Below are 25,129 nucleotides of genomic sequence, written 5' to 3'. Positions count from 1 at the left end.
ATCAAATTGGTTCATATTGAGGTCAAAAGGGTCCAAAATTAAACTTTGTTTGATTTCATCAAAAATTGAATTATTGGGGTTCTTTGATATGCCAAATCTAACCGTGTTTGTAGATTTTTAATTTTGGGTCCCGTTTTTTAAATTGGTCTACATTAAGGTCCAAAGGGTCCAAAATTAAACTTAGTTTGATTTTAACAAAAATTGAATTTTTGGGGTTCTTTGATATGCTGAATTTAAACATGTGTTTAGATTTTTGATTATGGGACCAGTTTTCAAGTTGGTCCAAGTTGGGGTCCAAAATTAAACTTTGTTTGATTTCAACAAAAATTGAATATATGGGGTTCTTTGATATGCCGAATCTAAACATGTATTTAGATTTTAGATTTTTGGCCCAGTTTACAAGTTGGTCCAAATTGGGGTCCAAAATTAAACTTTGTTTGATTTCAACAAAAATTGAATATATGGGGTTCTTTGATATGCTGAATCTTACCATGTATTTAGATTTTTTATTTTGTGGGCCCGCTATCAAATTGGTTCATATTGAGGTCAAAAGGGTCCAAAATTAAACTTTGTTTGATTTCATCAAAAATTGAATTATTGGGGTTCTTTGATATGCCAAATCTAACCGTGTTTTTAGATTTTTAATTTTGGGTCCCGTTTTTTAAATTGGTCTACATTAAGGTCCAAAGGGTCCAAAATTAAACTTAGTTTGATTTTAACAAAAATTGAATTCTTGGGGTACTTTGATATGCTGAATCTAAACATGTGTTTAGATTTTTGATTATGGGACCAGTTTTCAAGTTGGTCCAAGTTGGGGTCCAAAATTAAACTTTGTTCGATTTCAACAAAAATTGAATATATGGGGTTCTTTGATATGCTGAATCTAACCATGTATTTTGATTTTGGACATTGGACCATAATAGGTAAATTAAAAAAATTGAAGTTCTTAGACCACATTCTTTCTGTGTCAGAAACCTATGCTGTGTCAAATATTTAATCACAATCCAAATTCAGAGCTGTATCAAGCTTGAATGTTGTGTCCATACTTGCCCCAACTGTTCAGGGTTCGACCTCTGCGGTCGTATCAAGCTGCGCCCAGCGAAGCATTTTATTAACTTAGTAACGTCATCTCCGTTTCATTATTGTGTTGCCTCCTTACAATAAAATTATACACAAGGACCCTACCATTAAAACCAGTGATATATTTGTAGTTCAATAAGGGAAAGCTAACACATTTCATTCTTAGTATCAATGCATGAATTCGTGTCTTGAACTAAATAGTATATACGTACAGTGTCGATAGAGATGATCGACTAAAGTCTGGTATGGTTTGGATGCCGAACAAATTGGTTTACTTATGTGTAAATTATAATTAAATATTATTAATTATGTATAAATTTCATTAAATATGTATCATTTTAAGTCAAATAAGTCGATACTTAACATTAAACATTGCTAAAAAACATACAAATGAACATCACACTTCATGATTTTAGGTCATAACTGGTAAAGTATGGGTGATAAAATAAAGAATTTTGTTCGTATAATCAGAGACATATAATACATGTATTATATAAAAAAAAATGTATTATATGTCTCTGGTATAATGATCTTGAAACAATAAGCAAACTTGCATAACTTTCTTGTTTGTTACCTGGTCTAACCTCAACAACATGCAATAGAAATATTTTTATCCTCTTTTGCAATGTCTTTTGATAAATTGAGTTATTTGCAGATTTGAATAAAGGAAACGTTTATTTCTATAGAGTTATAAACATTATTTTAATTTTTAAAAAATAGTTCATCGCACTTTTTTGTACAAACTTCTAAAAAATGCCAAATAAAATAATGAAACGAAAAATACACCATGCTACCCTTGGATATTTAATGTTTCGAATCATATATAAAAAGAATTACGGAAAAAATCAGGGAAAAAAAACATTAAAACAGGAGCACCTTCTAAAATGTGAATATTTAAGGATCTTGCTGAAAAAATTAAATATTATCAAACTTTGGACACCACATAATAAAAACCTTTACGATAAGATACTGTAAATTAGAAATTAATGCAAGTTTTTTACTAATGCGAACAATGTGACTGAAAGAGTATCGCAATAATAAAAACTCGCATTCTTATATCTGATACACATAACTGTATGCAGATTTTCCTGAAATCGCAATAATTAATCTCACATTTTATTTTTCTACAAACTGAAATTTGCAATAATAAATGCATGCACTAATTTCTGAATTTACTCATGTGACAATTCATGTAGTTTCCATCTAAATGAATACAAACCTAGTTCTTCCTAGAAGCAGTTAGATCAATAGTAGACCTGTGTTTGGACAAAGCATAATGCATCCTAAAAAAGATTTGTACATGTTAATTTAGGGACATATTGAAAAATTGAAAAATGTTAGTTTCATATTTATGAGTTAATGATTTCTTTCGTACAAATCAAGGTTGGCAAAAAAACGGTCAATACTTATATTGACCAGGCCAGCGGTAAATACCGGGAAATACTGGCAACTACTGGTCAATATTGGTCAATTAAAATTTTGATAAGACATTACTATAAAAACCAGTCCCTACCTAGTCATTTATTGGGTACCCAGACAGATATAATCACAGGACAGATTCTGTAATGCCTTCTTATAAGATAAATTCATTGTACAGTAACGTTTATGTAATTGTTCATGAACATGGTTAGGGAGCTACCATTTGATTTTTATGGAGGGGGGGGGCTAGGATGAAATTTGAAAAAAAATTTGAGTAAAAAAAAGGCAGGATGATATTATTTGCCAAAAAAAAAAGGCAGGATGACAATTTATGTAAAAAAAAAGTCAGGATAAACTAAAAAAAAAAAGGCAGGACCGAATAGGGTGAAAAATGAAAAGGCAGGACCGAATAGAGGGAAAAATAAAAAGGCAGGACAAATTTTTTCATCCTAGCCCCCCCCCCCCCCCCCCCCCCATAAAAATCAAATGGTAGCTCCCTTAAATGAAGATTAATAAAATATTATTCATACAAAAGATATATTTCTTTGCACCATGAAGCCTATCACTACATGTAGCAAGAGACTATGACAGCTTGTTTTTTATACGACCGCAAAAAAAATTGCGGTTGTATATTGGTATCACGTTGTCGTCAGGGTCTTCCAAAGACGTTTCCGGACAAATAACTTTAGTAAATGTAAATAAAAATCTATGAAATTAAAACACAAGGTTTATAACCACAAAAGGAAGGTTGGGATTGATTTTGGGGGTTATAGTCCTAACAGTTTAGGAGTTAGGGGCCAAACAGGGGCTCAAATAAGCATTTTTCTAGTTTCCAGACAATAACTTGTGGAACGGTGTATGGATCCCTCTGAAATTATACCACAAGTTTCCATACCACAAAGGGATGGTTAGGATTGGCTTTGGGGGGTTATGGTTCAAACCTTTTAGGAATTAGGGGCAAAAAAGTGAGAAAAAACAAGGGTGTCCTGGTTAATGGACAATTAAAAAAAAGTACAATGTTATGTTTGGATTACCTCCCTTACACTGCTTTTAAATTATGTATAAAGAAATGTTGTATTGTCTTGATGTGATTAGCTGTCAATTTATTTTTAGAAGTTACTATTTGAAAATGCTGATTAAGGAATATTAATTTTAGCCATGATTATTTATGTCATTTTTTAATTTAAGACTTTTATGATGTATTTAAATGGGTAATTATGGTTGCAAACTCAATTGGAAATTTGAATTGAGAGTATGACCATATCTTGAGGGAAAGAATTTTTTTTTTGGAAAAGGAGGGGAGGTGGAAAAAATTGGGGGGGTGGGGGGGGGGGGGGGGGGGGTGGGGGTAAAAAAAGAAATTGTGAGGGAGGGCAATTTTTTCACATTTCAGATTTCAGAAATTAAAAAGAAAATTTCTTCAAAATTTTTTTTTTTGCAAAAAAAAGAGGGGGGTGGGGGGGGGGGGGGGGGTAAAAAAAATTTTTTTTTGGGGGGGGGTCAATTCGCAACAGCATAGTGTATTGCACAAAAGCAAAAAAATGAATATAAATTCAAATCATATAACCAAGTCTAAGTTCTTTGACTACAGTTATTCTGTGTCAGAAACCTATTATGTGTCAAATATTTAATTACAATCCAAATTCGGACCTGTATCAAGCCCGAATATTGTGTCCATTTTTGCCCCAACTGTTCAGGGTTGGACCTATGCGGTCGTATCAAGCTGCGCTCGGCGAAGCAATTTATTTGACAGTAATTTCATCAAATGTATTAAACAAATGTTGTTATTTATATCATGTATATATGTAATAGTTTTAGAAAAAAAAACAAAAATTGCCTTAAAAAAGAAGTCTTTTCTTAATCAAAGAAATAGTTCTCTCAAAACCAAATTGTCACCTTCTGTCCTGTGACAATTTGTCAGTCAAGCAATTAACTTTTTGTTTTAAACAGTTTTTAACATAACTTTTATGACTTTTTTCCTGTTATTTCAACATTTACTAGAACACACCCGCGAAATCGCGGACTTTTAGATTATTTAGAGAGTGGTTGAAAGTATGTAAACTGTTGTAGGATGAATTTTTGTAAAAGATTTTGAGGTGTCAAAAGTCGTAGATACTTGGGGACATGACAATTGTTTTAGCAATCCCCCTTTTTTTCTATTAATTTCAATTATTTTCGCGTTTTTCTGTATACTATGAACAGACATATACTATAATCTCTATATTATATATAACCGCCGTTGATAGTAAACTTGGAATTGATAGAAAATAGCAAATACACTTTATTTATAGTATATGTATGTTCATAGTATACAGAAAAAGCGAAATTAATTATCCTGTCCCCAAGTACCTATGAAAATTACGTGTAAGTCCTAAACGGAAGTCTTGTCTATGACCTAAAAGTCCGTCCGATGACGGAAACAATAACCGGACGCCTTTATTTTCGTTTTCCTCCCAAAATAACCCAAACGGAATAATCATAAGTGAGGATGACAAATGCGACTATGCATGGTACCCACAGGACACAAAGGCATGATGAGGTCTTTTCGTTTAATAGTATAGATTAGGGGGTAGTTGTATTAGTAATCAAACTTTTTACATCTGTTAGCCATATGAGAGGTAATGCTTAGTAATTTAGACACCTGTAATTCTATTTACCTGTACACAAAATAAATAATCAAGACAAAATATCTTGAGTAATACATGTTGAAATAATTGATATAGCAATTTTATATTTACCTAAAGTATGCAATATCATGCATATGACCCATAAGAACTAAATTAGTCATTATTCATGTTTTAATAGTTAATAAAATATACCTCTATCATTCATTTTAATAAACTAAATCATTGCCAAAGAAATAAAGTTAAAATAATTCCCCCATCAAGCCAATGTTTTGCTAAAATTTATAGTTGAGTCTGTAAAAATAACCATGAAAATTTCAATCGACCAGTATTTGCCAGTATTGACCACTTGAGGAGTATTGCCCGAGGCGGTAAATACCGGTAAATACTAAATACCGCCCAACCTTGGTACAAATACATCATATAAAACAAGGAAATTTAAAATCAGAAGGGGCGTAAAAATGACGACAGACTGAAGCACTGTTGAACTGAGGGAGAAAATACAGAAAGGAATAATAAAAATATAAGTCGAAGACAAACTAAGAAAGCCATGGCAAAAATGAGAAAAAGAATGAAAACACGATTCATAGAAAACTATTACTGAACAAAACTAAAAAACACCAGGGTAAACAGATCCTGCTCCACATATTGCCCCGTCATGTTTCTCATGGCAAGTACAATTTCGGTGAACAGTTAAATTCGTCATGTAACATTCAAGGAAAAGAGACGACAATTTGAACACATCTGTGATCTGTGATATAAATATCCCATAACGATAAACCAAATCATGATGGCAACCGTAAAACAATGAATGACATCAAATTTTGCACTAGGAACACTTGGTTCATTAGCCTCCTTTTAAGCAAAAGACCTAGATGTTATGTTGGATGAGCAAAAGTGCTTTCTTGAAATAACTGCGCACTTTCTGAGTCTCTGTGGATGCTTTAAAACATTTGTATTGTTATTTCGAAACGTCAAACAAATATGCAGTTCTTTCACTGTTTGCTACCAAAAGACGATTTCGAAGTTTATCATAGTTTAAAGCACATGGAGTTTTCAATCCATTTATATTTGTTAATAACACTTTTTTTTCCTGTCCATCAGGAGATAATACTACAACACTGTTCATTGCATGGCTTACAACGTATACAAATCCACAAGTATCAACCGTAATACCAAGTGGATCTTTCAAAACAGTTTCATCCCTAAACGTCCATACCAACTGACTTTCCATATCACTGCACGTTACACTGTTTTTGTCGCGGTCGGTGTAATACAGTTTGTTGTTGTGTACTGCAACATATCCATAATGTAAACCTGATTTGATAATAGTTGATACTTTATAGTTGTCTAAACTTATCTTTTGTATGCCCTCTTTGGAAATATAACACAATAAGGAGTTATCAGTACATGTCACTCCGTAGCAATAGTTTTTCATGGTTATACACTTAGATTCTATTTCGGGCTTACTTATATCGACAATGTTAACTGTACATTGACTTCTATATCCACTAGAAATAGCTAATTTTGTGTTTTTATCAATACATGTTATATCCATACAAGGACGGCCTTGTTTTTTTAATGTATTTAACAAACGTTTCCCTTCTGAATCAAAAATAACTACGTAACTATCCTTGGAAGAATTACCGAAGACCATTTTCCCATCGGACAGAATTTCACAACCTCTTATAAAATCACACTTTGTATCAATAGTTTGAAATAATTTGAGGTTGATTTCATTGACCGACTTAATTTGGGGTCGTTCTAATCCGACTAACTGAGCTTGCTTATCCTTTTGTCGGATGAGAGTCACGTGGCAAACCTTTTTCTGTATATGAACCATACCGAACTGCTGAATATTGCTTACCATTTCATTTATCTTTTCATCAAAATTCAAGCTGAATGCATCTATTTCTAAATTTCCATCCTTAGCCACTGACTGCACGAATGACTCAGCAGAATCCACTGCAGATGAAATTTGTCTCAGGCTTATGTAAGTCTGAAAATCTGATGCATAAGACTCTAAATCTTTCATTTGCCTCAAATGTTTAGTAGTCTCGGTTTTTCGATCATCAAGTTTCTGTAACAATACTTCGATGGCTGTGCGTGATTCTGTTGCTTCTTTAGACAACTCTTTTTTTAGGTTGTTTTCGAGCTTGTCTACATGATCATCTATTTTCTTCCTCATCGTTCCAATCTCTGACATAAGTAACTTCTCTTCATCATTTATCGTTTCTAAAGACAACTTTAACTCATCCCGAATCTTTGTTATGTTCTCATTTGTGTCTGTAAAACCAGTTTGTGTTTCTTGGAAACACGTTGAAGATTTCACATTTTTTGTAATTTCACTCAGTGGAACTATACCCTTACAGTCCTTGTGGTTTTTTATACAACGAAGGCAAAGCAGCTGATCATGTGTCTGGCAAACCAAATTGTAAATCTCATTATGTTCAGTACATAGACTGGTTATTGATAAGAAAGACGTCTCTAGTGCTAAAAAGTCCGATATCGGAATCGTTGCATGATTTTGGGACGACCTTGAAAACCCGTGGAATTCCTTACATTCGTTACAAAAAGACTGTTCACATTCGGAACACCAATCTGTTGCTGGCTTTGTTACGTGTCGGTAATCACATATGTTACATATCTTTAGATTGGTCGACATTCTAAAAAAGAATTTTGAAGACATTTGTTTACAAAATCGAGACTATTTTAAAAATTGCTTATATTACATGAAAACATACAATTCAGTTGTGGAATCCGACACTCATACCTTTCAAACTTTGAAGCTGAATGAAGAAAATAAGAGCATTACCAGTAATAAGTTTAAAAAAAAAGATGCATTTTCAATTAATTAATAAAAATGAGTACATAACAGAACCGTTGATGGTCGTTATATTCCCTCCTACATTGTATGTATAGAAATGGCCAATACATATGTATGTTTACGTTTTATTATCTATTGGTAAATTTCTTGCAAATAGACTATGGCACCTTGACCACATGCTAACTTTCGACATGATTTATTTAAAACTTTTCACAACACATTTTCCACTACATTAAGCGCTATAGCAATTGTCATTTTTCGTTCAACACAATGACCTTTCACACTGCTTTATCTGTCAGACACATGCATTGAAGTAAAAACAAAGTGTTAAAATAAGAGCATGATTTTCCTTTAAAATTACAACTGCACAGAACAATGATCGAACATAGGACTCTGGGCATAGAAAACCACAATTTTGCCCAACTGAACTGAAAGAGAATTATCAAGAAGCAGATACTTCAGTAGAGGAAATAGGGAAACAATGCTGCATAATTTATTTTGTCTACTTTCACAGAAGTTAATTCATATAAATGGACATTTCCAAGATGTTGGTTAACAGATAAATTGCCATTTGTACTGAAATTTACGAGAAATTATATGTAAGTCAATTTCAAAAATAGATGATTAACTAAACATTAAAAAAAAACTAGATATGAATACTGTCAATTGTTATTGAAAAAAACGGATATGGACAATGTCACAAAGACGGTTAAAAATCACCAAATACAACACACAAAATGACAACTAAAGTATGCATGGCCATGTGTATACAATAAGCACAAAACGTAATTATAATACATTTACGTTTTAATTGAAAGTTAATAAATAATACTGACAACATATAAATTGGATTAATATTAGGTAAATCTAAATACAAAAGAAAAAAAAGATACCGAGTTTCAACGTATTTGTAAAATAGAAATCAATTACGTTAGCACACTTACACACAATTTTCCCATACTCGTTTTTCGCTGGAAATGAAAAGGGGTTTTTCAGATGTTTTCTTGTTAGGTTTACCAAACTAACAGAAATTTATGAATTAGAATTTTGTAAGATCCTTTAATTACTTCAATGTCGCCACCGTTTCATAAAAGCACAAGTCTGTCCTCAAAAGTATTATTAAGGACCAGAGTTTTTTTTTTTTATTTTGATCACGATTTTGGGTAATTTTTTTGCTAAATCGCTAGGTTTGCGAAACAAATAAAAATTCACCATGAAAAGCCATTAGAGATTATTAGACCCCATTTATTGAAGTACGATAAAATCACAAATATATATAGCGCTCCGATTAGGCAAAAGCAGTTTTTACCATAAAATAATATAGTTTATTAAAACAGCCATTTAAGAAAAAAATTGCTATTGTCGGCAATGGGGAAATCATTCGATACATAGCATTCAAAAGATGATCGCAACTGCAGGAAAAAGTATAATAATCCAATGAATTAAATCAATCTCACCTGGTATATGATAATCAATAGAAATCGCTTGACGTACTATCGATTACTGGTTTCATTTTCTACTGCAAGAAACTTTATATTATTACTAACTCGATGCCAAGTCTGAATCCCAACGTTCTTAATTTGTTTTAATTTTAAGGGCCGTTGAAACCAAGGTCATGTCATGAACGCCATTATCACTGTGCATACTCTAATTGATCTCATTATTAATTAAATTTGCAATATAAGTCATAATAGATTATCAAATTAAATTAGATGCTGAGTTTTTTACCTTTCAACGTAATGTATGTAACCAGGAAGTAAGATATCACATTATTGAACGCATCTTACCGGAAATACCCGACAACACGTGACATTTATTTATTTATTTATTTTGGGCAATTTTCTGCTAAATCGCTAGGTTTCGCAAAACAAATAAAAATTCACCATGAAAAGCCATTAGAGATCATTAGACCCCATTTATTGAAGTACGATAAAATCACAAATAGATATAGCGCTCCGATTAGGCAATGTACGGCTAAAATGAAACTTAATCAATATGCTTGATTCCAATCGATATCTTTCCGTCAAATTATTTGGTTTAAGGTGACGTTATTTGACGTCATTTGTGCGTCTGTTGGGTAAAAAATCTACGTCAGTACGTTTAGCTAAGGGATGGATATTCTAATCGGGATCACTTCCTTAATTATGACTGCTTCGATAACTGATTTTAAATGATAAAATTAATATATTTCTTTAGGCAGGGTTTGATTATGTACAAAAGAATAAAAAGGGGTGTTTGAAAAATGTCAAGCAGTCACAATTACTTTATTAGTTCAAAGATGCAGGGATCCAGTTAGCCCATAAAACGTTTAAATGGCGTGAGAAATCAGAGTATAGTAAAAGAGTATTTCTGGTAATGGAAATGATATGGATCAAACGTATTGAAATTAAAAATTACAGTCTTTAAGTGTTTTTGAATTAAAACACATTCTTTGTCCATCAAGTTGATAACTATGTATAAATTTATATGTTGTATGCGAGGTTTGAAATTAATTTAATTAATGCATACGTTCAAAAATATGTCAGCTTTTGATGCAGCAAATAAATGTGCGTGTTGAAGGAATAGGAGTGTTCCTTTTGATGAATATTCAACACTCAAGATAGATACACTTATATAGCCATCTTTGATTGCAACATAGCAATACACAATCGGCCTAATCCTTTGCAAATTTTGAGACAGAATTGCAATTATTGTGTATTACTGATTATTTAAAAAAAGTAAAATAAGTGATTTATTGCATTATTCAGACTGTTTTTACAAATACCAAATATTTGTTTTTGTTCGATTTAATTTTTCAACTTAGCCATATAAGTGGAAACAACTCTTATTATATATATATAAAGTAAAAACCATAGCGCAACATTCAAACCAATTGGTAATCTTTTAACGTTAAAATTACGTCTTTCCTTTTAAAGTAGTGAAAGACGAGACATGCTTACGGGAATTATTGGTGAATCTTTATTTTGGTAAATCTCCAAAAGAAGTTAAAAAAATTTAAAAAAAAAAAACAACACACAAATTGAAGAAATTAATCGGGTTTAAAAAAATTATTATTCTAACTACTATTTTTGCAATTCCACAGGCTCAAAAAATTATTCCAAGTTCTAATAGTTGACTTTTTTATGAGTTTGTTAATTACATGACGTTTGCGACGTCAAATATTTTAAATAGTGACGATAAAAAATACGGGCAAGCAATTTATATCGCATACAAATGTCGCAGAATGAGAGACAAATGAATGCGTTGACGTCATATAGAGGCTCTTTTTTTAAGCTCCATATTTTTAAAGGTAAAAACCTGAATACTTGATTCTTTGTAAATAGGTGGTTTACGTTGTGAATGTTTCATCTATCTATTGTCCTTGACATCATTTGTTCATGCTACTTAAATAAACTATTATATAATAGCGGTTTTTAAATACACGAATTTGTAATTTCTTATGAATAAAAGATCAACTATATCGATAAACTACATAGAATAATTACAAGGTATATATGTCCATCAGATTGGGTTGAAATAGCCTTGACCTCATGTCATGAACCTGTGATCAACGATACGTTTTCCTGAAAAATGCCCGTATGCCAATTTCTATATCAAATTTATTTACCGTAGTATGAATGCAAGTTGTACATCATGCATGCAAGGCAGTTCTAATGTTAACCCCATTGTTTTGGTTCTTTTGTCAACTTTTAGTACTAGATCCGTTTTGATAATACTATAAATACTACATCCGATGAATAGAAAGATTATAAGGTGTACATGTTCGTCCGAGCGGTTTGTAGATAGTGTTTATGTAAAAGTCTAATTTTCTGGTTCATCAATTACAAATAAGTCTGAGTTCAAAGGTTCTTTATTCATCAATTGTACATCACATTCATTCATCTTACAATTACACACCTTAACCCTGGAATAACAAATTAACAATGATTAAGGTAATGAAGTAAATACAATACAATTCAGTTTAATAAAGTATTAACCATTACACTCTTTTAATATTAATTAAGTTCACATGTCCTTGTATATAGTCAAAACATCCTACATCTTGACCTATAAAGCATTTATAGTAATACAACAATTATAATCAATCGATCAGAATGAATAAATACTATCATCTTTTATTCTATACAAACGGTTTGCGGTTTGAAAATATCAAAATGTAAATTTAAAAACAATAAACATCAACCTCACACAAATTATCATTACAGATAATTTGAGTTTCTTGTATAATGTCTTTAAATATATGAATGAATCATCATTTATCATCAATATAAATATACATTTTTAACTTCATGTGAGTCTAGCTTGAATGTTCATAATCAGGGGAGATAATCCAAGTGTAATATTTCCAAAGTGACAATGAAATATTTGTCATAGTCAAGTTATACAGGTAAATATAAATAAGGGACAATTGCAATCAATTGACACACTTAAGTAAACTCACCAATTTGTGGAACTGAGTTTGTACAATATATAACACCAACAGCCACACTATTAAACTTCTATCCTTATGTCCTTATACAGAGCAATACATCTTGAATCTACTGGTCAATATATAATATAATAAACTGAAATCAATAATATAATTTTAAGTACAAGATTCTATTAAACAAATGAATCTTTACAAAAAGGTACTATCATTATAAAAACTCCCATAATGTCATCTGACTTGTATACATTAATATGTCTACGTCATTATTGATAATACCGTACCATAACATAGGTCAAGGTCACTGTTAAAATAAATCAAACTCACCCGTACAGCAAAATACACAAAACTCTGAAAACAATCAACTCATATAATCATCTCTCAAGCTCAAACCTCACGCTCACTTGGACATTGGGGAAACATACTTTTACCTTGCATGTTTTTATAATATCATAATCAGGATTCATACTTCATCCATCTGTCAAAACAAAGGCTCTCAATGAAAGTAAATGTAACTTACCAAAATATGCTATATTTGTGGTTCCTGACTGACTATAACTGTATCCAATATAACTGAATGATTCAATCCTTATATGAAAAGTAAATACAAAGACGGGATACTAAGTAATTAAACTAATGAAACTTTTGTAAACAAAGACCAAAATTGACCATCCATTAGATTAAATTTCCCTCTGTCTAATAATCACAAGACTACCAATGACCAATAAAATAAGACCTAATCACAAGTAGATTGCAAACAACTCACCTACTACTAGATAATACAATAAATCGTCTGCAAGAGATATTCAAAATAAGTACATATAGTATAATCAATGCAACCAGTATAAATGGCAGAAAATCCACTTTACCACATTTATTGAACATGACTTCTGTAGACCTTTGTTAGTAAGGATTTTAAGCACAACACTAAACCTTATCAGTAAAGCAAGTGAGACTTTTCAGGATATTCACTCTTGTATCCATTATTACATATATATGACATATATATGGACGAAACAAACATAACTTGGTTCCTTCATTCTTTTTGAAAATGAAGGATGGTTTTTGGTGATCTGGTAAATGTATTTTATAAATGTAGAATAATTTAACTGTTTTTACCTTTTTCAAATACTAGTACTTGTTTCAAAAGAGGGTCGTAGAGAAGGGTATGTGACGAACGACGTAAAATAAAAGCGTTATTAAACTATAAACGGATACAATTATAAGGTTTCAACAGTCTTTTTTCCTATTTTAACGAAACAAAGCAAAGTAGCAGAATAATCAGAAACAATTACGGCTAGCTACCTAACGACAGAAAAATAACCCGATTAGTCCATTTCTTATATGTCGCGTTCTGTGATCATCTCATTGACAATTTGAAATAAGATAGGGAGAGGTATTGAATTAAATGAAAAACAATGAATAAATGAAAGGATATTTGCTTCTAACCAAAAGATTGTTTCAGCCCTCCGGCTTTTATTTACTATATCTCATTCAACCAATAACAGTATTGCAGTAAAACGGACAATCTCAAAAAACATGTTTAACCCCGCCGCATTTTTGCGCCTGTCCCAAGTCAGGAGCCTCTGGCCTTTGTTAGTCTTGTATCATTTTTAATTTTAGTTTCTTGTGTATAATTTGGAGTTTAGTATGACTTCCATTATCACTGAACTAGTATACATATTTGTTTAGGGGCCAGCTGAAGGACGCCTCCGGGTGCGGAACTTTCTCGCTGCATTGAAGACCCATTGGTGGCCTTCGGCTGTTGTCTGCTCTATGGTCGGGTTGTTGTCTCTTTGACACATTCCCCATTTCCATTCTCAATTTTAAAGTATGGTAGTAACTGGTTGATTTCCCGTAACATCATTATAGGTATGCTGTAGCTGGGAACAATGTGTGGAGGAGGAATAACACCACTAATACATAGCCCCATTGCTTTCTATTTTAAATTCTGCAACTTCAAGCATTCATAGCTATTTTGTCTTAAGTTAAAATAACGTGAGTCCTACCTTATCCTCACTTGTGCTGAAAAAATTAACATACCTTTAATTGCATATTAGAGAGGACTGTTTCCCCGGAAGTTGGGTAGTACAAAAACAGGTACTACTGATCTTAGCAACAGGGAAAATATGCTCTCCTATCTTAATTTCATTTTTTTTTATTATTCAACAAAGGTTCTACAGTAATCACAAGTCCTTAAGCTTTCCCTTGATGATCACCTTTTTATAGTGATTAAGAAGATTACACAATGTTGACTGCTGTACCCCTATTTTTGACATTTTTACCTATTGTGTCTGTTTGTTTTGTTCACGCATCGTTGTCAATATAATGGAATTTGATGCGACTGTCATACAAGTGAGAGGTTTAGCTAGCTATAAAACCAGGTTCAATCCACCATTTTCTACATAAGAAAATGCCTGTACCAAGTCAGGAATATGACAGTTGTTATCCATTCGTTTGATGTGTTTGTTTTTTTGATTTTGCCATTTGATTGGGGACTTTCCTTTTTGAATTTCCCTCGGAGTTCAGTATTTTTGTGATTTTACTTTTTGATACAAAAATTACCCTAATATTTTACTTATTGACAAAGTAACAGTTATGCGTAAAAACTATTTTGTTTGAAATATGTACTAGTACTACTTTCTTGTATGTTCTTTCTGACCGGGCCGAATTAGTGGTGCTATACCAGTAAGGGAATAAAGCCTATTTCAAAGAAATTTCAAAATGAATTAAACAAACAGTATATTCCAACCAAAAACAGATGAATTGTTCCTTCAGACTAAGAGTAATCATAATATATGTCAGAGAAAATATGTCGTAGAACACAAGTGTCAATATCTAACTTCTGGGTATGCTCTGGATATGATAAATTTTGCTTTGATCTAGATTTATGTATTATATCAATATCCTTTTGATTTAAATACTGTTGTTCATATACATGCTTATTTTTACCTTTACTCATTGTGCTGGATTTTCGTTCATTGTACGAGCCTTCAAAAGCTCATGTTTATTATTGTTAACTGTTAACCCATTATATGTACCCAAGGTACATGAAATTTACTTACTTACTTTCTTCCTATTTGTCATGTCAATGAATACCAAATTGCAGTAGAGCTAGTGATATTTCAAAACAGTGTATGGACCGAAATAAACTGAGATGAATGACTTTTCGGAAGTGAGGAAATGCTCAGACGTGTGACAGCCTTATCTGATCCACCTACACAGCAGGTCCCAAAAGGCCGTAAGACGTTAGTGCAGTTTCGATCCAATTAATTGGCAACAATGGAAAAGTATCAGGCAAAGTTTCATAAAAGACCCATGCCATGTCCAGCACATTATTATAACTATTGAACAATAAAAACGGGATTTCATCGAAAAGTCTTTCGACTCAAATTTACGAATGCTAAACACATGCAACAATAGTTTTAGAAAGAAAATTGTGAATTTAAAATGAAGATATGCCGTTCATATATAAGAGTTACATCACAATTCGATAAATCAGACAGTAATTAATCCATAAGAAGTTGAAAATTTATCAATAATTCATTTATAATTATAATTTTCACTACATCTTTCTGGAAAAATTTGCCATTAAAATTGAATATAAAATATACACTTTAACAACATATGATAGAGGGGCGAAATATATGACATTTCCTCTTTCAATTGCAAGCTGTATAAAAATCATTAATGAAATATTTTAAGATAAAAAGATGAAAAAAGCACCTAGTTAAAATTTAAAAAAATACTTTCGACACCAGAATAAAACTTTATAAGATTATGGGAAATGAAATCAAGTTAAAATTGCACTATGCCTCCTTTCAATCCGTCTTAATCTGCAACGATGGCAAATAATTTTTTATACTAATCAATCAGCAATTCTTAGACGCGGAGAAATAGTAGACCAATTGTTTAAACAGAGTAATACAAAAACAAAATACATTTACAGGGAAATTTTGGGAGTCAGGTTCTGAATCAAAAAAGTTGTCGAATGTCATATCTGGATGTGTTATGTTATATAGAGAACAGAGTGTTAATGGCAAATTTTGATATTTGTTATTGGTGTTAACTTTATTAACAACTTTTTCTTAGATTCTGTACGATTTTTAATTATACACCTGTCTATTGTTGAAGACTGTATACTGCCCTCTAGATGTCTTTTTGGTTTTTCTGTCGTCTGGTTGCTGTCTTATTGATATTTAGTTTCAAGTTTTACTTATTCTTTTTTTCTAGGTTTCTATACTATTGATTGATTGGTGTTTAACGCCACTTTCAATACTATTGTGCTATTTCGTGACGGTCATTTTTTATTGGTGGAGGAAGCCGGAATTTTCCGGAGAGAACCACCGACCTTCGGTAGGAAAACTGACAATCCTTGTCAATTAAGATTAAGATTTGAGTCGAGTGCACTTGCCCTGTGCGGGATTCGAACTCACAACCTCAGTGTTGACTGGCTAGTGATACAGTGGTACTACTTAGACCACTCGGCCACCGAGGCCCCGGTGTCTATACTACAATTAGATAATATGTAACTTTAAAATTTACCGCAATAAAAACGTATCATTTAAATCTTTAAAATATAGAATTACTGCAAACATGGTAAAGGTTATTTTGATAAGGCAAATTTGTTTCTGGAAAACACTTTCCTCTGTACTTTCGGACTTTCTATGTAGTGTTGTTTCTCTTTGAAAAAAAAACCAAACTGTTTTATTGTTAAGTTAAAACGTCAAACAAATACGCAGTTCTTTCACTGTTTGCGACCAGAAGGCGATTTGTAAGTTTCTCAAAGTGTAAAACCCAAGGATCTTTTAATCCATCAACATTTGTAAGAAGCACTCGTTTTTCTTGTCCATCTGGAGATAATACTACAATATTGTTCATTTCAGGACTTACGACGTATACAAATCCTCGGGTATCAACCGATATGCCACTTGGTTTCTTCAGAACTGTCTCATCTCTGAATGTCCATAATGACTGACCTTCCATATAACAGCATGTGACAACATTATTCTTGAAGTTGGTGTAATACAGCATATTATTGTATACAGCAACATATCCAATTTCTAAATCACACTTGACAATAGTTGACAATTTATTGTTGTCTAGACGTATCTTCTGTATGCCCTCACCGGACATGCTGCATACTAATGAGTCATCACTGTATGCCACTCCATAGCAGAGGTTTTTAGTACTTATAACCTTGTGTAATACTTCTTGTTTATTTATATCGATAAAGTGTATGTCACTATCAAATCTACAACTGAAAGCTAGAGTAGTATTGTTATCGATACATGTTACATCTCTACACATTATGCCAGACTTAACTGGTATATTGCTCAAATGTTTTCCATATGAATCAAAAATAACAACACATGCACAAATATTCGTGCCAGAATTACTAAAAACTATTTTCCCATCAGTCAGAATTTCACATCCTCTAATGAAATTACATGTTGTGTCAATTGTACAAGCTAATTTCAGTTTAATATCATTGATCGACTTTATAGGGGGTCGTCCTAATCCGACTAGTTGTGCTTGCTTGTCCTTTTGCCGGATGAGGGGCACGTTACACGTCTTTTTCTGTACATGTACCAAACCGAAATGCTTGATGTTATCAACAATGGCATTTATCTTTTCATCAAAATTCAAGATCAATGTGTCTATGTCTATATTCCCATCTTTAACCACTAACTGCAAAAATGATTCCACCGAATCCACTGATGATGATATTTGCCTGAGGCTGAGGTAAGTTTGATAATCGGATGCATATGCCTCTAAATCTTTCATCTGCTTTTGGGTTTTTGTTATCTGTAATTTTCTATCTTCAAGTTTCTTTAGCGTTCCCTCGATGGAATTGCATGATTTGGTTGCTTCCTCTGACAGTTTTTTTCTTAAGTCGTGTTCGAGTTTGTCCAAATGATCATCTAATTTCTTCCTCATCGTATCTATCTCTGCTGATATTTTTTTCTCGTCGTCATTTATTGCTTGTAAATGCAGTTTTAGCTCATCCTGAATTTGAGTTATGCTTTTAGTTATGTCTGTTAAGCTTTGTCGTGTTTCTTGGAAATTCGTTGATGTTTTAACATTTTTTGTTACTTCATTCATTGGAACTATGTTCTTACAATCATTATGTTTGTCAATACAATTGAGACATAGAAGCTTGTCATGTGTTTGGCAAATCATTTGACAGATCTCATCATGTTCAGTGCATATAATTGTAGTAGTCGCGAATGATGCCTCTAATGATAAATAATCCAATATCGGTATTGTTGCATGGTTTTGGGACAACCTTGAAAACCCATGAAATACCTTACATTCACTACAAAACGCCTGTTCACATTCGGAACACCAATCTGTTGCTGGCTTTGTTATGTGTTGATAGTCACATATGTTACATGCCTTTTGATTTGTCGACATTCTGAAATAACCGTTTGATTTCGAAAACCATTATTTCTATTTTATAATTAGAAATTTCATAACGACAAGATACATATCAAAAAGTTATTGAAACACATACATCTTAAATGTTGAGGGTAAAGGTAGAAAATCCGATTACAATCTGCAACTGTCAACAAAGGACATTTATTGTAGAGCCTTTTAAATATCGATTTTTTTGTGGTTTGCAATCAAGCAGCAGCAAGCAGCACAAAAAGGTAATATATCAATATGATAAGCATACATACGATAAAATATGATGAGTATTCAGTAAAAGTGTTAGTAAACGAGTTTTTTTTAGCTGCAAGAGGAAATGAAAAATAACGTTAGCATAGGGTCAGGAAATTCATTTCACGCATTGTACCCAAAAGAATATAAAAGCTTGATGCATTAGTGATCTCTGTCAGGTATGGTGTGTGAAACTTTTCTTCAAACTGACTACTTATCTGCAGGCAACCCATACGTATACTTCTATCGAAGAAATTTTGTTCAATTACTGTACTTTGGGATTCTCTCGGGTAATTTATGTTGATGTACGAAAGACTACCGTAGATGGTCACAATGAGATGTACCGTGAAGGTGTTAGATTCTTTTGTTTACTAGTATTCATCGAAGTGTAAGATTACAAATGAAGATGCCTTAGCTAGAGGTATGAAAAGAAGGGGTCAGATCTCACAAACATATATAACCCAGCCGCTTTTTGTGTCTGCCCAAGGTCATTGAACCTCTAGCCTTTATAAATTTGTGTTTTTTTTTAATTTTGGTTGATTTGTATGTTCTGGAGTTAAGTGTGGCGCCCATTTTGCTAAACTTATATACATTATTATTTAGGGTCAGCTTAAGCCCGCCTCCGAGTGCAGGATTTTTCTATATGCGTTGAAGACCCTTTGGTGGCCTTGGGATGTTTTTTGCTCTATGATCGGGTTTTTGACACATTCCTATTTCCATTCTCTATTCTGTTAACACTTATTGAGAAGTCACTGGTATTGTGTATAAACGTGAATAATGTTTTAGAAATAGAGCAAAGACAGAAAAAGAGTTGGCTTATTAACATATACAAGGATTTTGGTTTTCATGTCCTTCAAATACACCAAACTGCAACTGCCAACGGTCATAAAACCCGATATAATCATAAACATAGATATACATAGTAGTGATCCGTGCAATTGGCTTTTACTAGGTCTGTTTGATTACATATTATAGTTTAATAAATTATGTTAATCATCATCATTTTACAATTTACCTGTACAAGAATGAGTTTTTTTGGATCGAAACAGTCAATCAAATGGTTTACCGTTGTAACTGTTGTTTTACTTTCAATATTTTCTTTTTAATAACTGAACATGCCTAATTTGTGCGTAACCCATCACTAACTAAGGGGTTTAATTGTAGGTTACATGAATACGGATTCAATGAGGTCGAATTAGTCACTTGCAAGTGAATTATTTATCAGCGATGTTTCTTTGCTTATTTTGACAAAATTGAACCAAGTTGGCTGACAAAAGCGAATTATTATTTCATTTTCATTAATAATTGAACAAAAACTACATTATTTTTTTTATTTCTTTTTTATATCTCGTAGCTAAAATGCTTCTTTAAAACAAGCAATCGTCTTAAATTGCAGTGAGGTGAAAGTTATGTTTTGTTTTTTGTTTTTGCTGCATGTTATATTTCAAAGGTGTCACTCTGACTTTGAAATGAAGAACAGCAGAAAAAGCGCTGTTTCTTTTGCTTTATGTGTGCTTTTTTGCTGTGCATGTTATGATTTTGTGTCATTGATGGATGCCCCATTTCCCTTGATTTTTTTCTATCGTTGCTATATTACTGTCTTTCAAAACAATGATATTTTGTTTCCGCATGTAGGCAATCTTTAAATTAACTATTGGTTGGAGAAGGGTTTCTCATATGTTCATTGTGTTCAGTTATTAAAAGAGCAGAATGTCACTTTTGAAAAGTGAAACGATTGGAACAAGCAGTAAGAACAATTTCTTTGACTGATACGACCCAAAGATATCATTGTTATATAAGTTAAACGATATATATACATTTAAAAGTATCTTTAGATAAAACCAAACAGACAATCAATCATTTTATTGTTGCACGTATTATCTATTTATTTATATTGATATTTCTTTTGATTTCAGGTCACGTGATATCGGCAACTTCGGAGGTCATGATATCTCAATGGCTAATAAGAAGTCTAATACTTTAACACGATCTCATGCATTGTTTTGTGTTTCCGACTGAACTTTTGTCATTCCGGTAACTACTATATTGAGTATTATATCAAGTTGATTCCATTCGGTGGTAATAGTAACACAACCCCTACATAAAATATTGGGATATAGACACGAATATTTAAACTTATAAACATTATTTAGACATGAAAAATATGAAACATTTAATTGAGAAAACTAACGGCCTAATTTATAATAAAACAGTTTACGAAAAACAAATACGACAAACATGAACCAACGACAACCACTGAACTACAGGCTCCTGACTTGGGACAGGCACATAAAGAATATGGCGGGGTTAAACATGTTTGTGAATGCTCATCCCTCTCCTAACCTTGGACAGTACAACATAAAACTATAGCAATCAGTTGAAAAAGTCTTAACTCATCAGATGGATACAAATAGAAATACATCTAAAAAAAAACACACAAAGTAGACGCGGACGGTTACTTATACATCATAAAAAAAACACAACAAAATGACACTTAGTACAGATCTAAAAGTACTTGCAGCTACTGACAGCTACATGTACTTCAAAGCCAAAAACAAGTAATGAAAAAAATCATGTATCTAAGACTAAAATATCAATCAATACACCTCCAACATCCAATGGATTTATTGTAAAGACGTCATTAACAGTCAGAGGAAAACATGTCATTGTGCAATGCCACACTATAAGTATCGACAGATTGTAGTACCGTGAAAGTACATATATGTGTAATATTAAGTATGGTTTTAATTTATTGATAAATTGAACGATAAAAAACATGAAAAGAATATCTAGAACAAAAGCTTTCACTAACAAACAAAATATATTCTGTCATATGTTTCATTGTTAAGATGTGAAAAAAATAAATAATAATGATCGAGGGTCTAGATAAAGGGTTTTTCATTTATGTCATTTTTCTTAATAAATTTTGATTATTATCTATTCTTTATATATTTGCACCCCGTTATTCTCTATTGTATATTTTTTTTGCCTGTTTTTCTCTGTTTTTCTATTTTGACCCATTTTCTTGTACTATTCCCTAATCGTTCTCTATTATGTAAACTCATTGCAAAATTTCGAAATCTACGTGAACTGACGTAGTCATCAAACAAATATGAGAATGCAATTTTTTGTTTGTTCGAGTAAAGTAAAATAATTAAAGTATTTCATTATCGTTTGAAAATTACGTATGCACCATTTTGGTAAACAAAATTGTTTCGTAACAGCATGCAAGTGCAGTCGATAACAAAATAATCAAATCAATTAAATCAATTCGCAGCTCATAGATTTTGTATTTTGTATTGTAAGAAGGTCTGATTCCAAACGATTTAAATTTGTATAAATTTGAAGGATGAATCAAAGGACATTTTGATCAACGCCATTATCATTGTGCACCATGGGATGTCGTATTTCCTCCTTATTATCAACCTTAAAAACGGAGGCATTTTGTTTTCACAGAGACATGCATATCTACGTATATATGTCTCTTGTTGTCATTACATTGATTACATATTTAACGAGGTAACCGTACGGCCTTCAACAATGAGAAAAACCCATACCGTATTGGTCAGCTATAAAGGGCCCCGACATAAAAAATATGAAACAATTCATTTGAGAAAACTAACGGCCTAAGTTATAACAAAACAGTTTACGAAAAACAAATATGACAAACATGAAACAACGAAAACCAATTAGAATTTTGATTCCGGAACTCTACTTAATCTCATCATTAATTAAATTCGCAATATTAGTCATAAACGATTATCAAAATAAGTTAAATGGTGAATGTTTACCTTTCAACGTAATGTTTGATAACCAGGAAGTAAGTTGTCACATGATTGAACCTATGTAAGTTACTAACCGGAATCACTCGACAACACGTGACTTTTATTTATTTATTTATAAAATTGAAACGGTTTTTCATTGTTTTTTTTCGAACTTAAACAAATTCTTTATTTATAAATTTCCTTACTCTATGAGGTTTGAACTTTGCTTAATTATTATACCCTTAAAAATATGTCTGTTTTTGATGCAACAAATAAATGATCATAAAATTTAATGTGGTTGCTGGAGCAGAAGGAGTGCTCCCATTGTTGAATATTGAGCACGGTCTTTGGATGTTAAAATAGCAGTCTAGTTCTTCGCTTTAGTTTGCAAATTGTGAGACAGAATGGCAACTATAGTGTGTTTATTTAGACAAAGAAAAAAAGATAATTTATTGTATTCAGTGGCGGATCCAGGGGGGGGGGGGTTCAGGGGTTGGAACCCCCCTTTTTTGACGATCAATGCATTTGAATGGGGACAGAAAGTTGGAACCCCAACCCCCTTACCCCCTTTTATAAATGGCTGGATCCACCCCTGGTATGATAACTGATACTACTATTATAGTAGTCTCAGATTATAATAATAATTGTCACTGTTTTAGATTTTGTTCGTTTCAATCTTTCAACTTAGCCATTAAACGGAGGAAATCTTTGTAAACACTTTCAAAAGTGATGATAAAAAAAAACAAAACGGGAAAGCGTTTATATCGCTTACAAATGTCGCACAATGGGAAACTAAAGAAGGCATTTCCGGCGTCGACGTCATTATAACCTATTTTGTTAAAGCTCCTTATTTTGAAAGGTAAAACCTGAATACTGCATTCCTTGTAAACAGGTGCTTTACGTTTTGAATTTTTCATCGATTTGTTGTCCTAGTTTACTTTATTAATTTTTTCTTGGTTTAGCAGTTTCCGCATTAAGGGTCGTCCTAATGCTAACCCAATTGTTTTGGTTCAATTGTCAACTTTAAATACTCCGTTCCAAAAATATCAGAGCTATATATACTACATTCGATGAATAGAAGGAGTGTAAGGTACCCCCTCCTATTTGAGATGTTCCTGTTCGTCTGAGCGGTTTGTAGATTGAATAGGATCACTTGATACCAGTCCAGTACCCAAGAATGAAGTGCCTTGATAAATCTACCATCTTTTAAATAGGATATTGTATACCGAGATGAAAATTATGTAAAGATGCTTAAATTTGTAGTATATCCAAAGGGTATTCATTCAACTTCCGGCTTGTTTTAAATTTTAAGTGATTATAAAATGAATAGGGTAGATGATTGTCTGAGTGAATGGTCTACATTTTATTTTTGATTTAACCAGGAAGTTAATAAAATTACCCTATTTATACTCAAAATAGTATTTCTCTCCTAAATGCCGATGTTATATAGCGATTCGTCCCCCATGCCAGTTTTTCCTCCGGGGGAAAAACTGGCATGATCAAATTTTTCCCCCGGGGAAATTTTGGATCATTGCTATTCTTTCCCCCAGAAAGTTGACAATAAGTATACATATAGCCCCCCCCCCCCCCCCCCCCCCCCCCCCCCCCCCCCCCCCCCCCCCCTCGGCCACCACCACCACAAAATAGACAACTTGGTCAAAGTTTGCGACAGTTGATTGGCCAAAATATATTGGGCGGTTAGCCATAGTTTGTGACACTTTACATATGTGACCAGTAAATATCGGAGCTTGGTCATCGTCTTCAAAAGTTTTGTGGCTGATATATCATACGGTTTGCCTTTGGTTACTGTTTGTAATAATACGATGATGAATATGTAGGACTCGGAGGTTCGATGGGGACGCTGAAGTGCGATAGTCACGCTGAAGTGCGATGGTCTACGCCGAAGTGCGATGGTCCTTTCGCTGAAGTGAACAACAAATTTCTCTATAAACATAACAACAAATTTCTCTATAAACATTTCAATCAGTCTGACCATTCTATTGTTTCAATGAAAGTCCGGATTATAGAGAAAATAAATCATTCAACAAATGACCCCATATTGAGTACAACATATCGTTTACAAAGAGAAGACTTTTGAATAAGAGAGTTGGGAACAGCCATTCACTATGGATGCAATGACAAAATTGATGGTGTAGGTATTTTGTCTAGTCCCAGGTGTAGTACTGTCAATACATTACAATTATTTAATACTTCTGCTCGACGAAATAGAAGTCATGGTCACAGAAAATATATACCACCTGCTGTGCACACCGTGACAATTGATAGTCTGTTAACGTTTGTTCAAAAACCTTTAGGAATTCATCAT

At 32.7% G+C, this 25,129-nt stretch overlaps 2 protein-coding genes across 2 annotated transcripts; both read right to left on the bottom strand.

The window, feature by feature from the left end:
- Window positions 1-5,273: 5,273 nt before the first annotated feature.
- Window positions 5,274-9,714, bottom strand: LOC127716188 (uncharacterized). Its single transcript, XM_052222314.1, has 2 exons — window positions 9,679-9,714; window positions 5,274-7,789 (listed from the first exon to the last, which is right to left on the bottom strand). The coding sequence occupies exon 2, from the start codon at window positions 7,786-7,788 to the stop codon at window positions 6,085-6,087; it is 1,704 nt and encodes a 567-aa protein (XP_052078274.1). The 5' UTR covers window position 7,789; window positions 9,679-9,714; the 3' UTR covers window positions 5,274-6,084.
- A 7,256-nt stretch (window positions 9,715-16,970) lies between these two features.
- On the bottom strand, window positions 16,971-22,864 carry LOC127716189 (uncharacterized). The gene is made up of 2 exons (XM_052222315.1): window positions 22,831-22,864; window positions 16,971-18,794 (listed from the first exon to the last, which is right to left on the bottom strand). The coding sequence occupies exon 2, from the start codon at window positions 18,791-18,793 to the stop codon at window positions 17,090-17,092; it is 1,704 nt and encodes a 567-aa protein (XP_052078275.1). The 5' UTR covers window position 18,794; window positions 22,831-22,864; the 3' UTR covers window positions 16,971-17,089.
- Window positions 22,865-25,129: the final 2,265 nt, after the last annotated feature.

The sequence above is a fragment of the Mytilus californianus genome, unplaced genomic scaffold, assembly GCF_021869535.1.
Source record: "Mytilus californianus isolate M0D057914Y unplaced genomic scaffold, xbMytCali1.0.p SCAF_9, whole genome shotgun sequence".
Taxonomy (NCBI): domain Eukaryota; kingdom Metazoa; phylum Mollusca; class Bivalvia; order Mytilida; family Mytilidae; genus Mytilus; species Mytilus californianus.
Note: the sequence above shows the minus strand (reverse complement) of the source record. Positions and strands in the feature narration are given on the sequence as shown.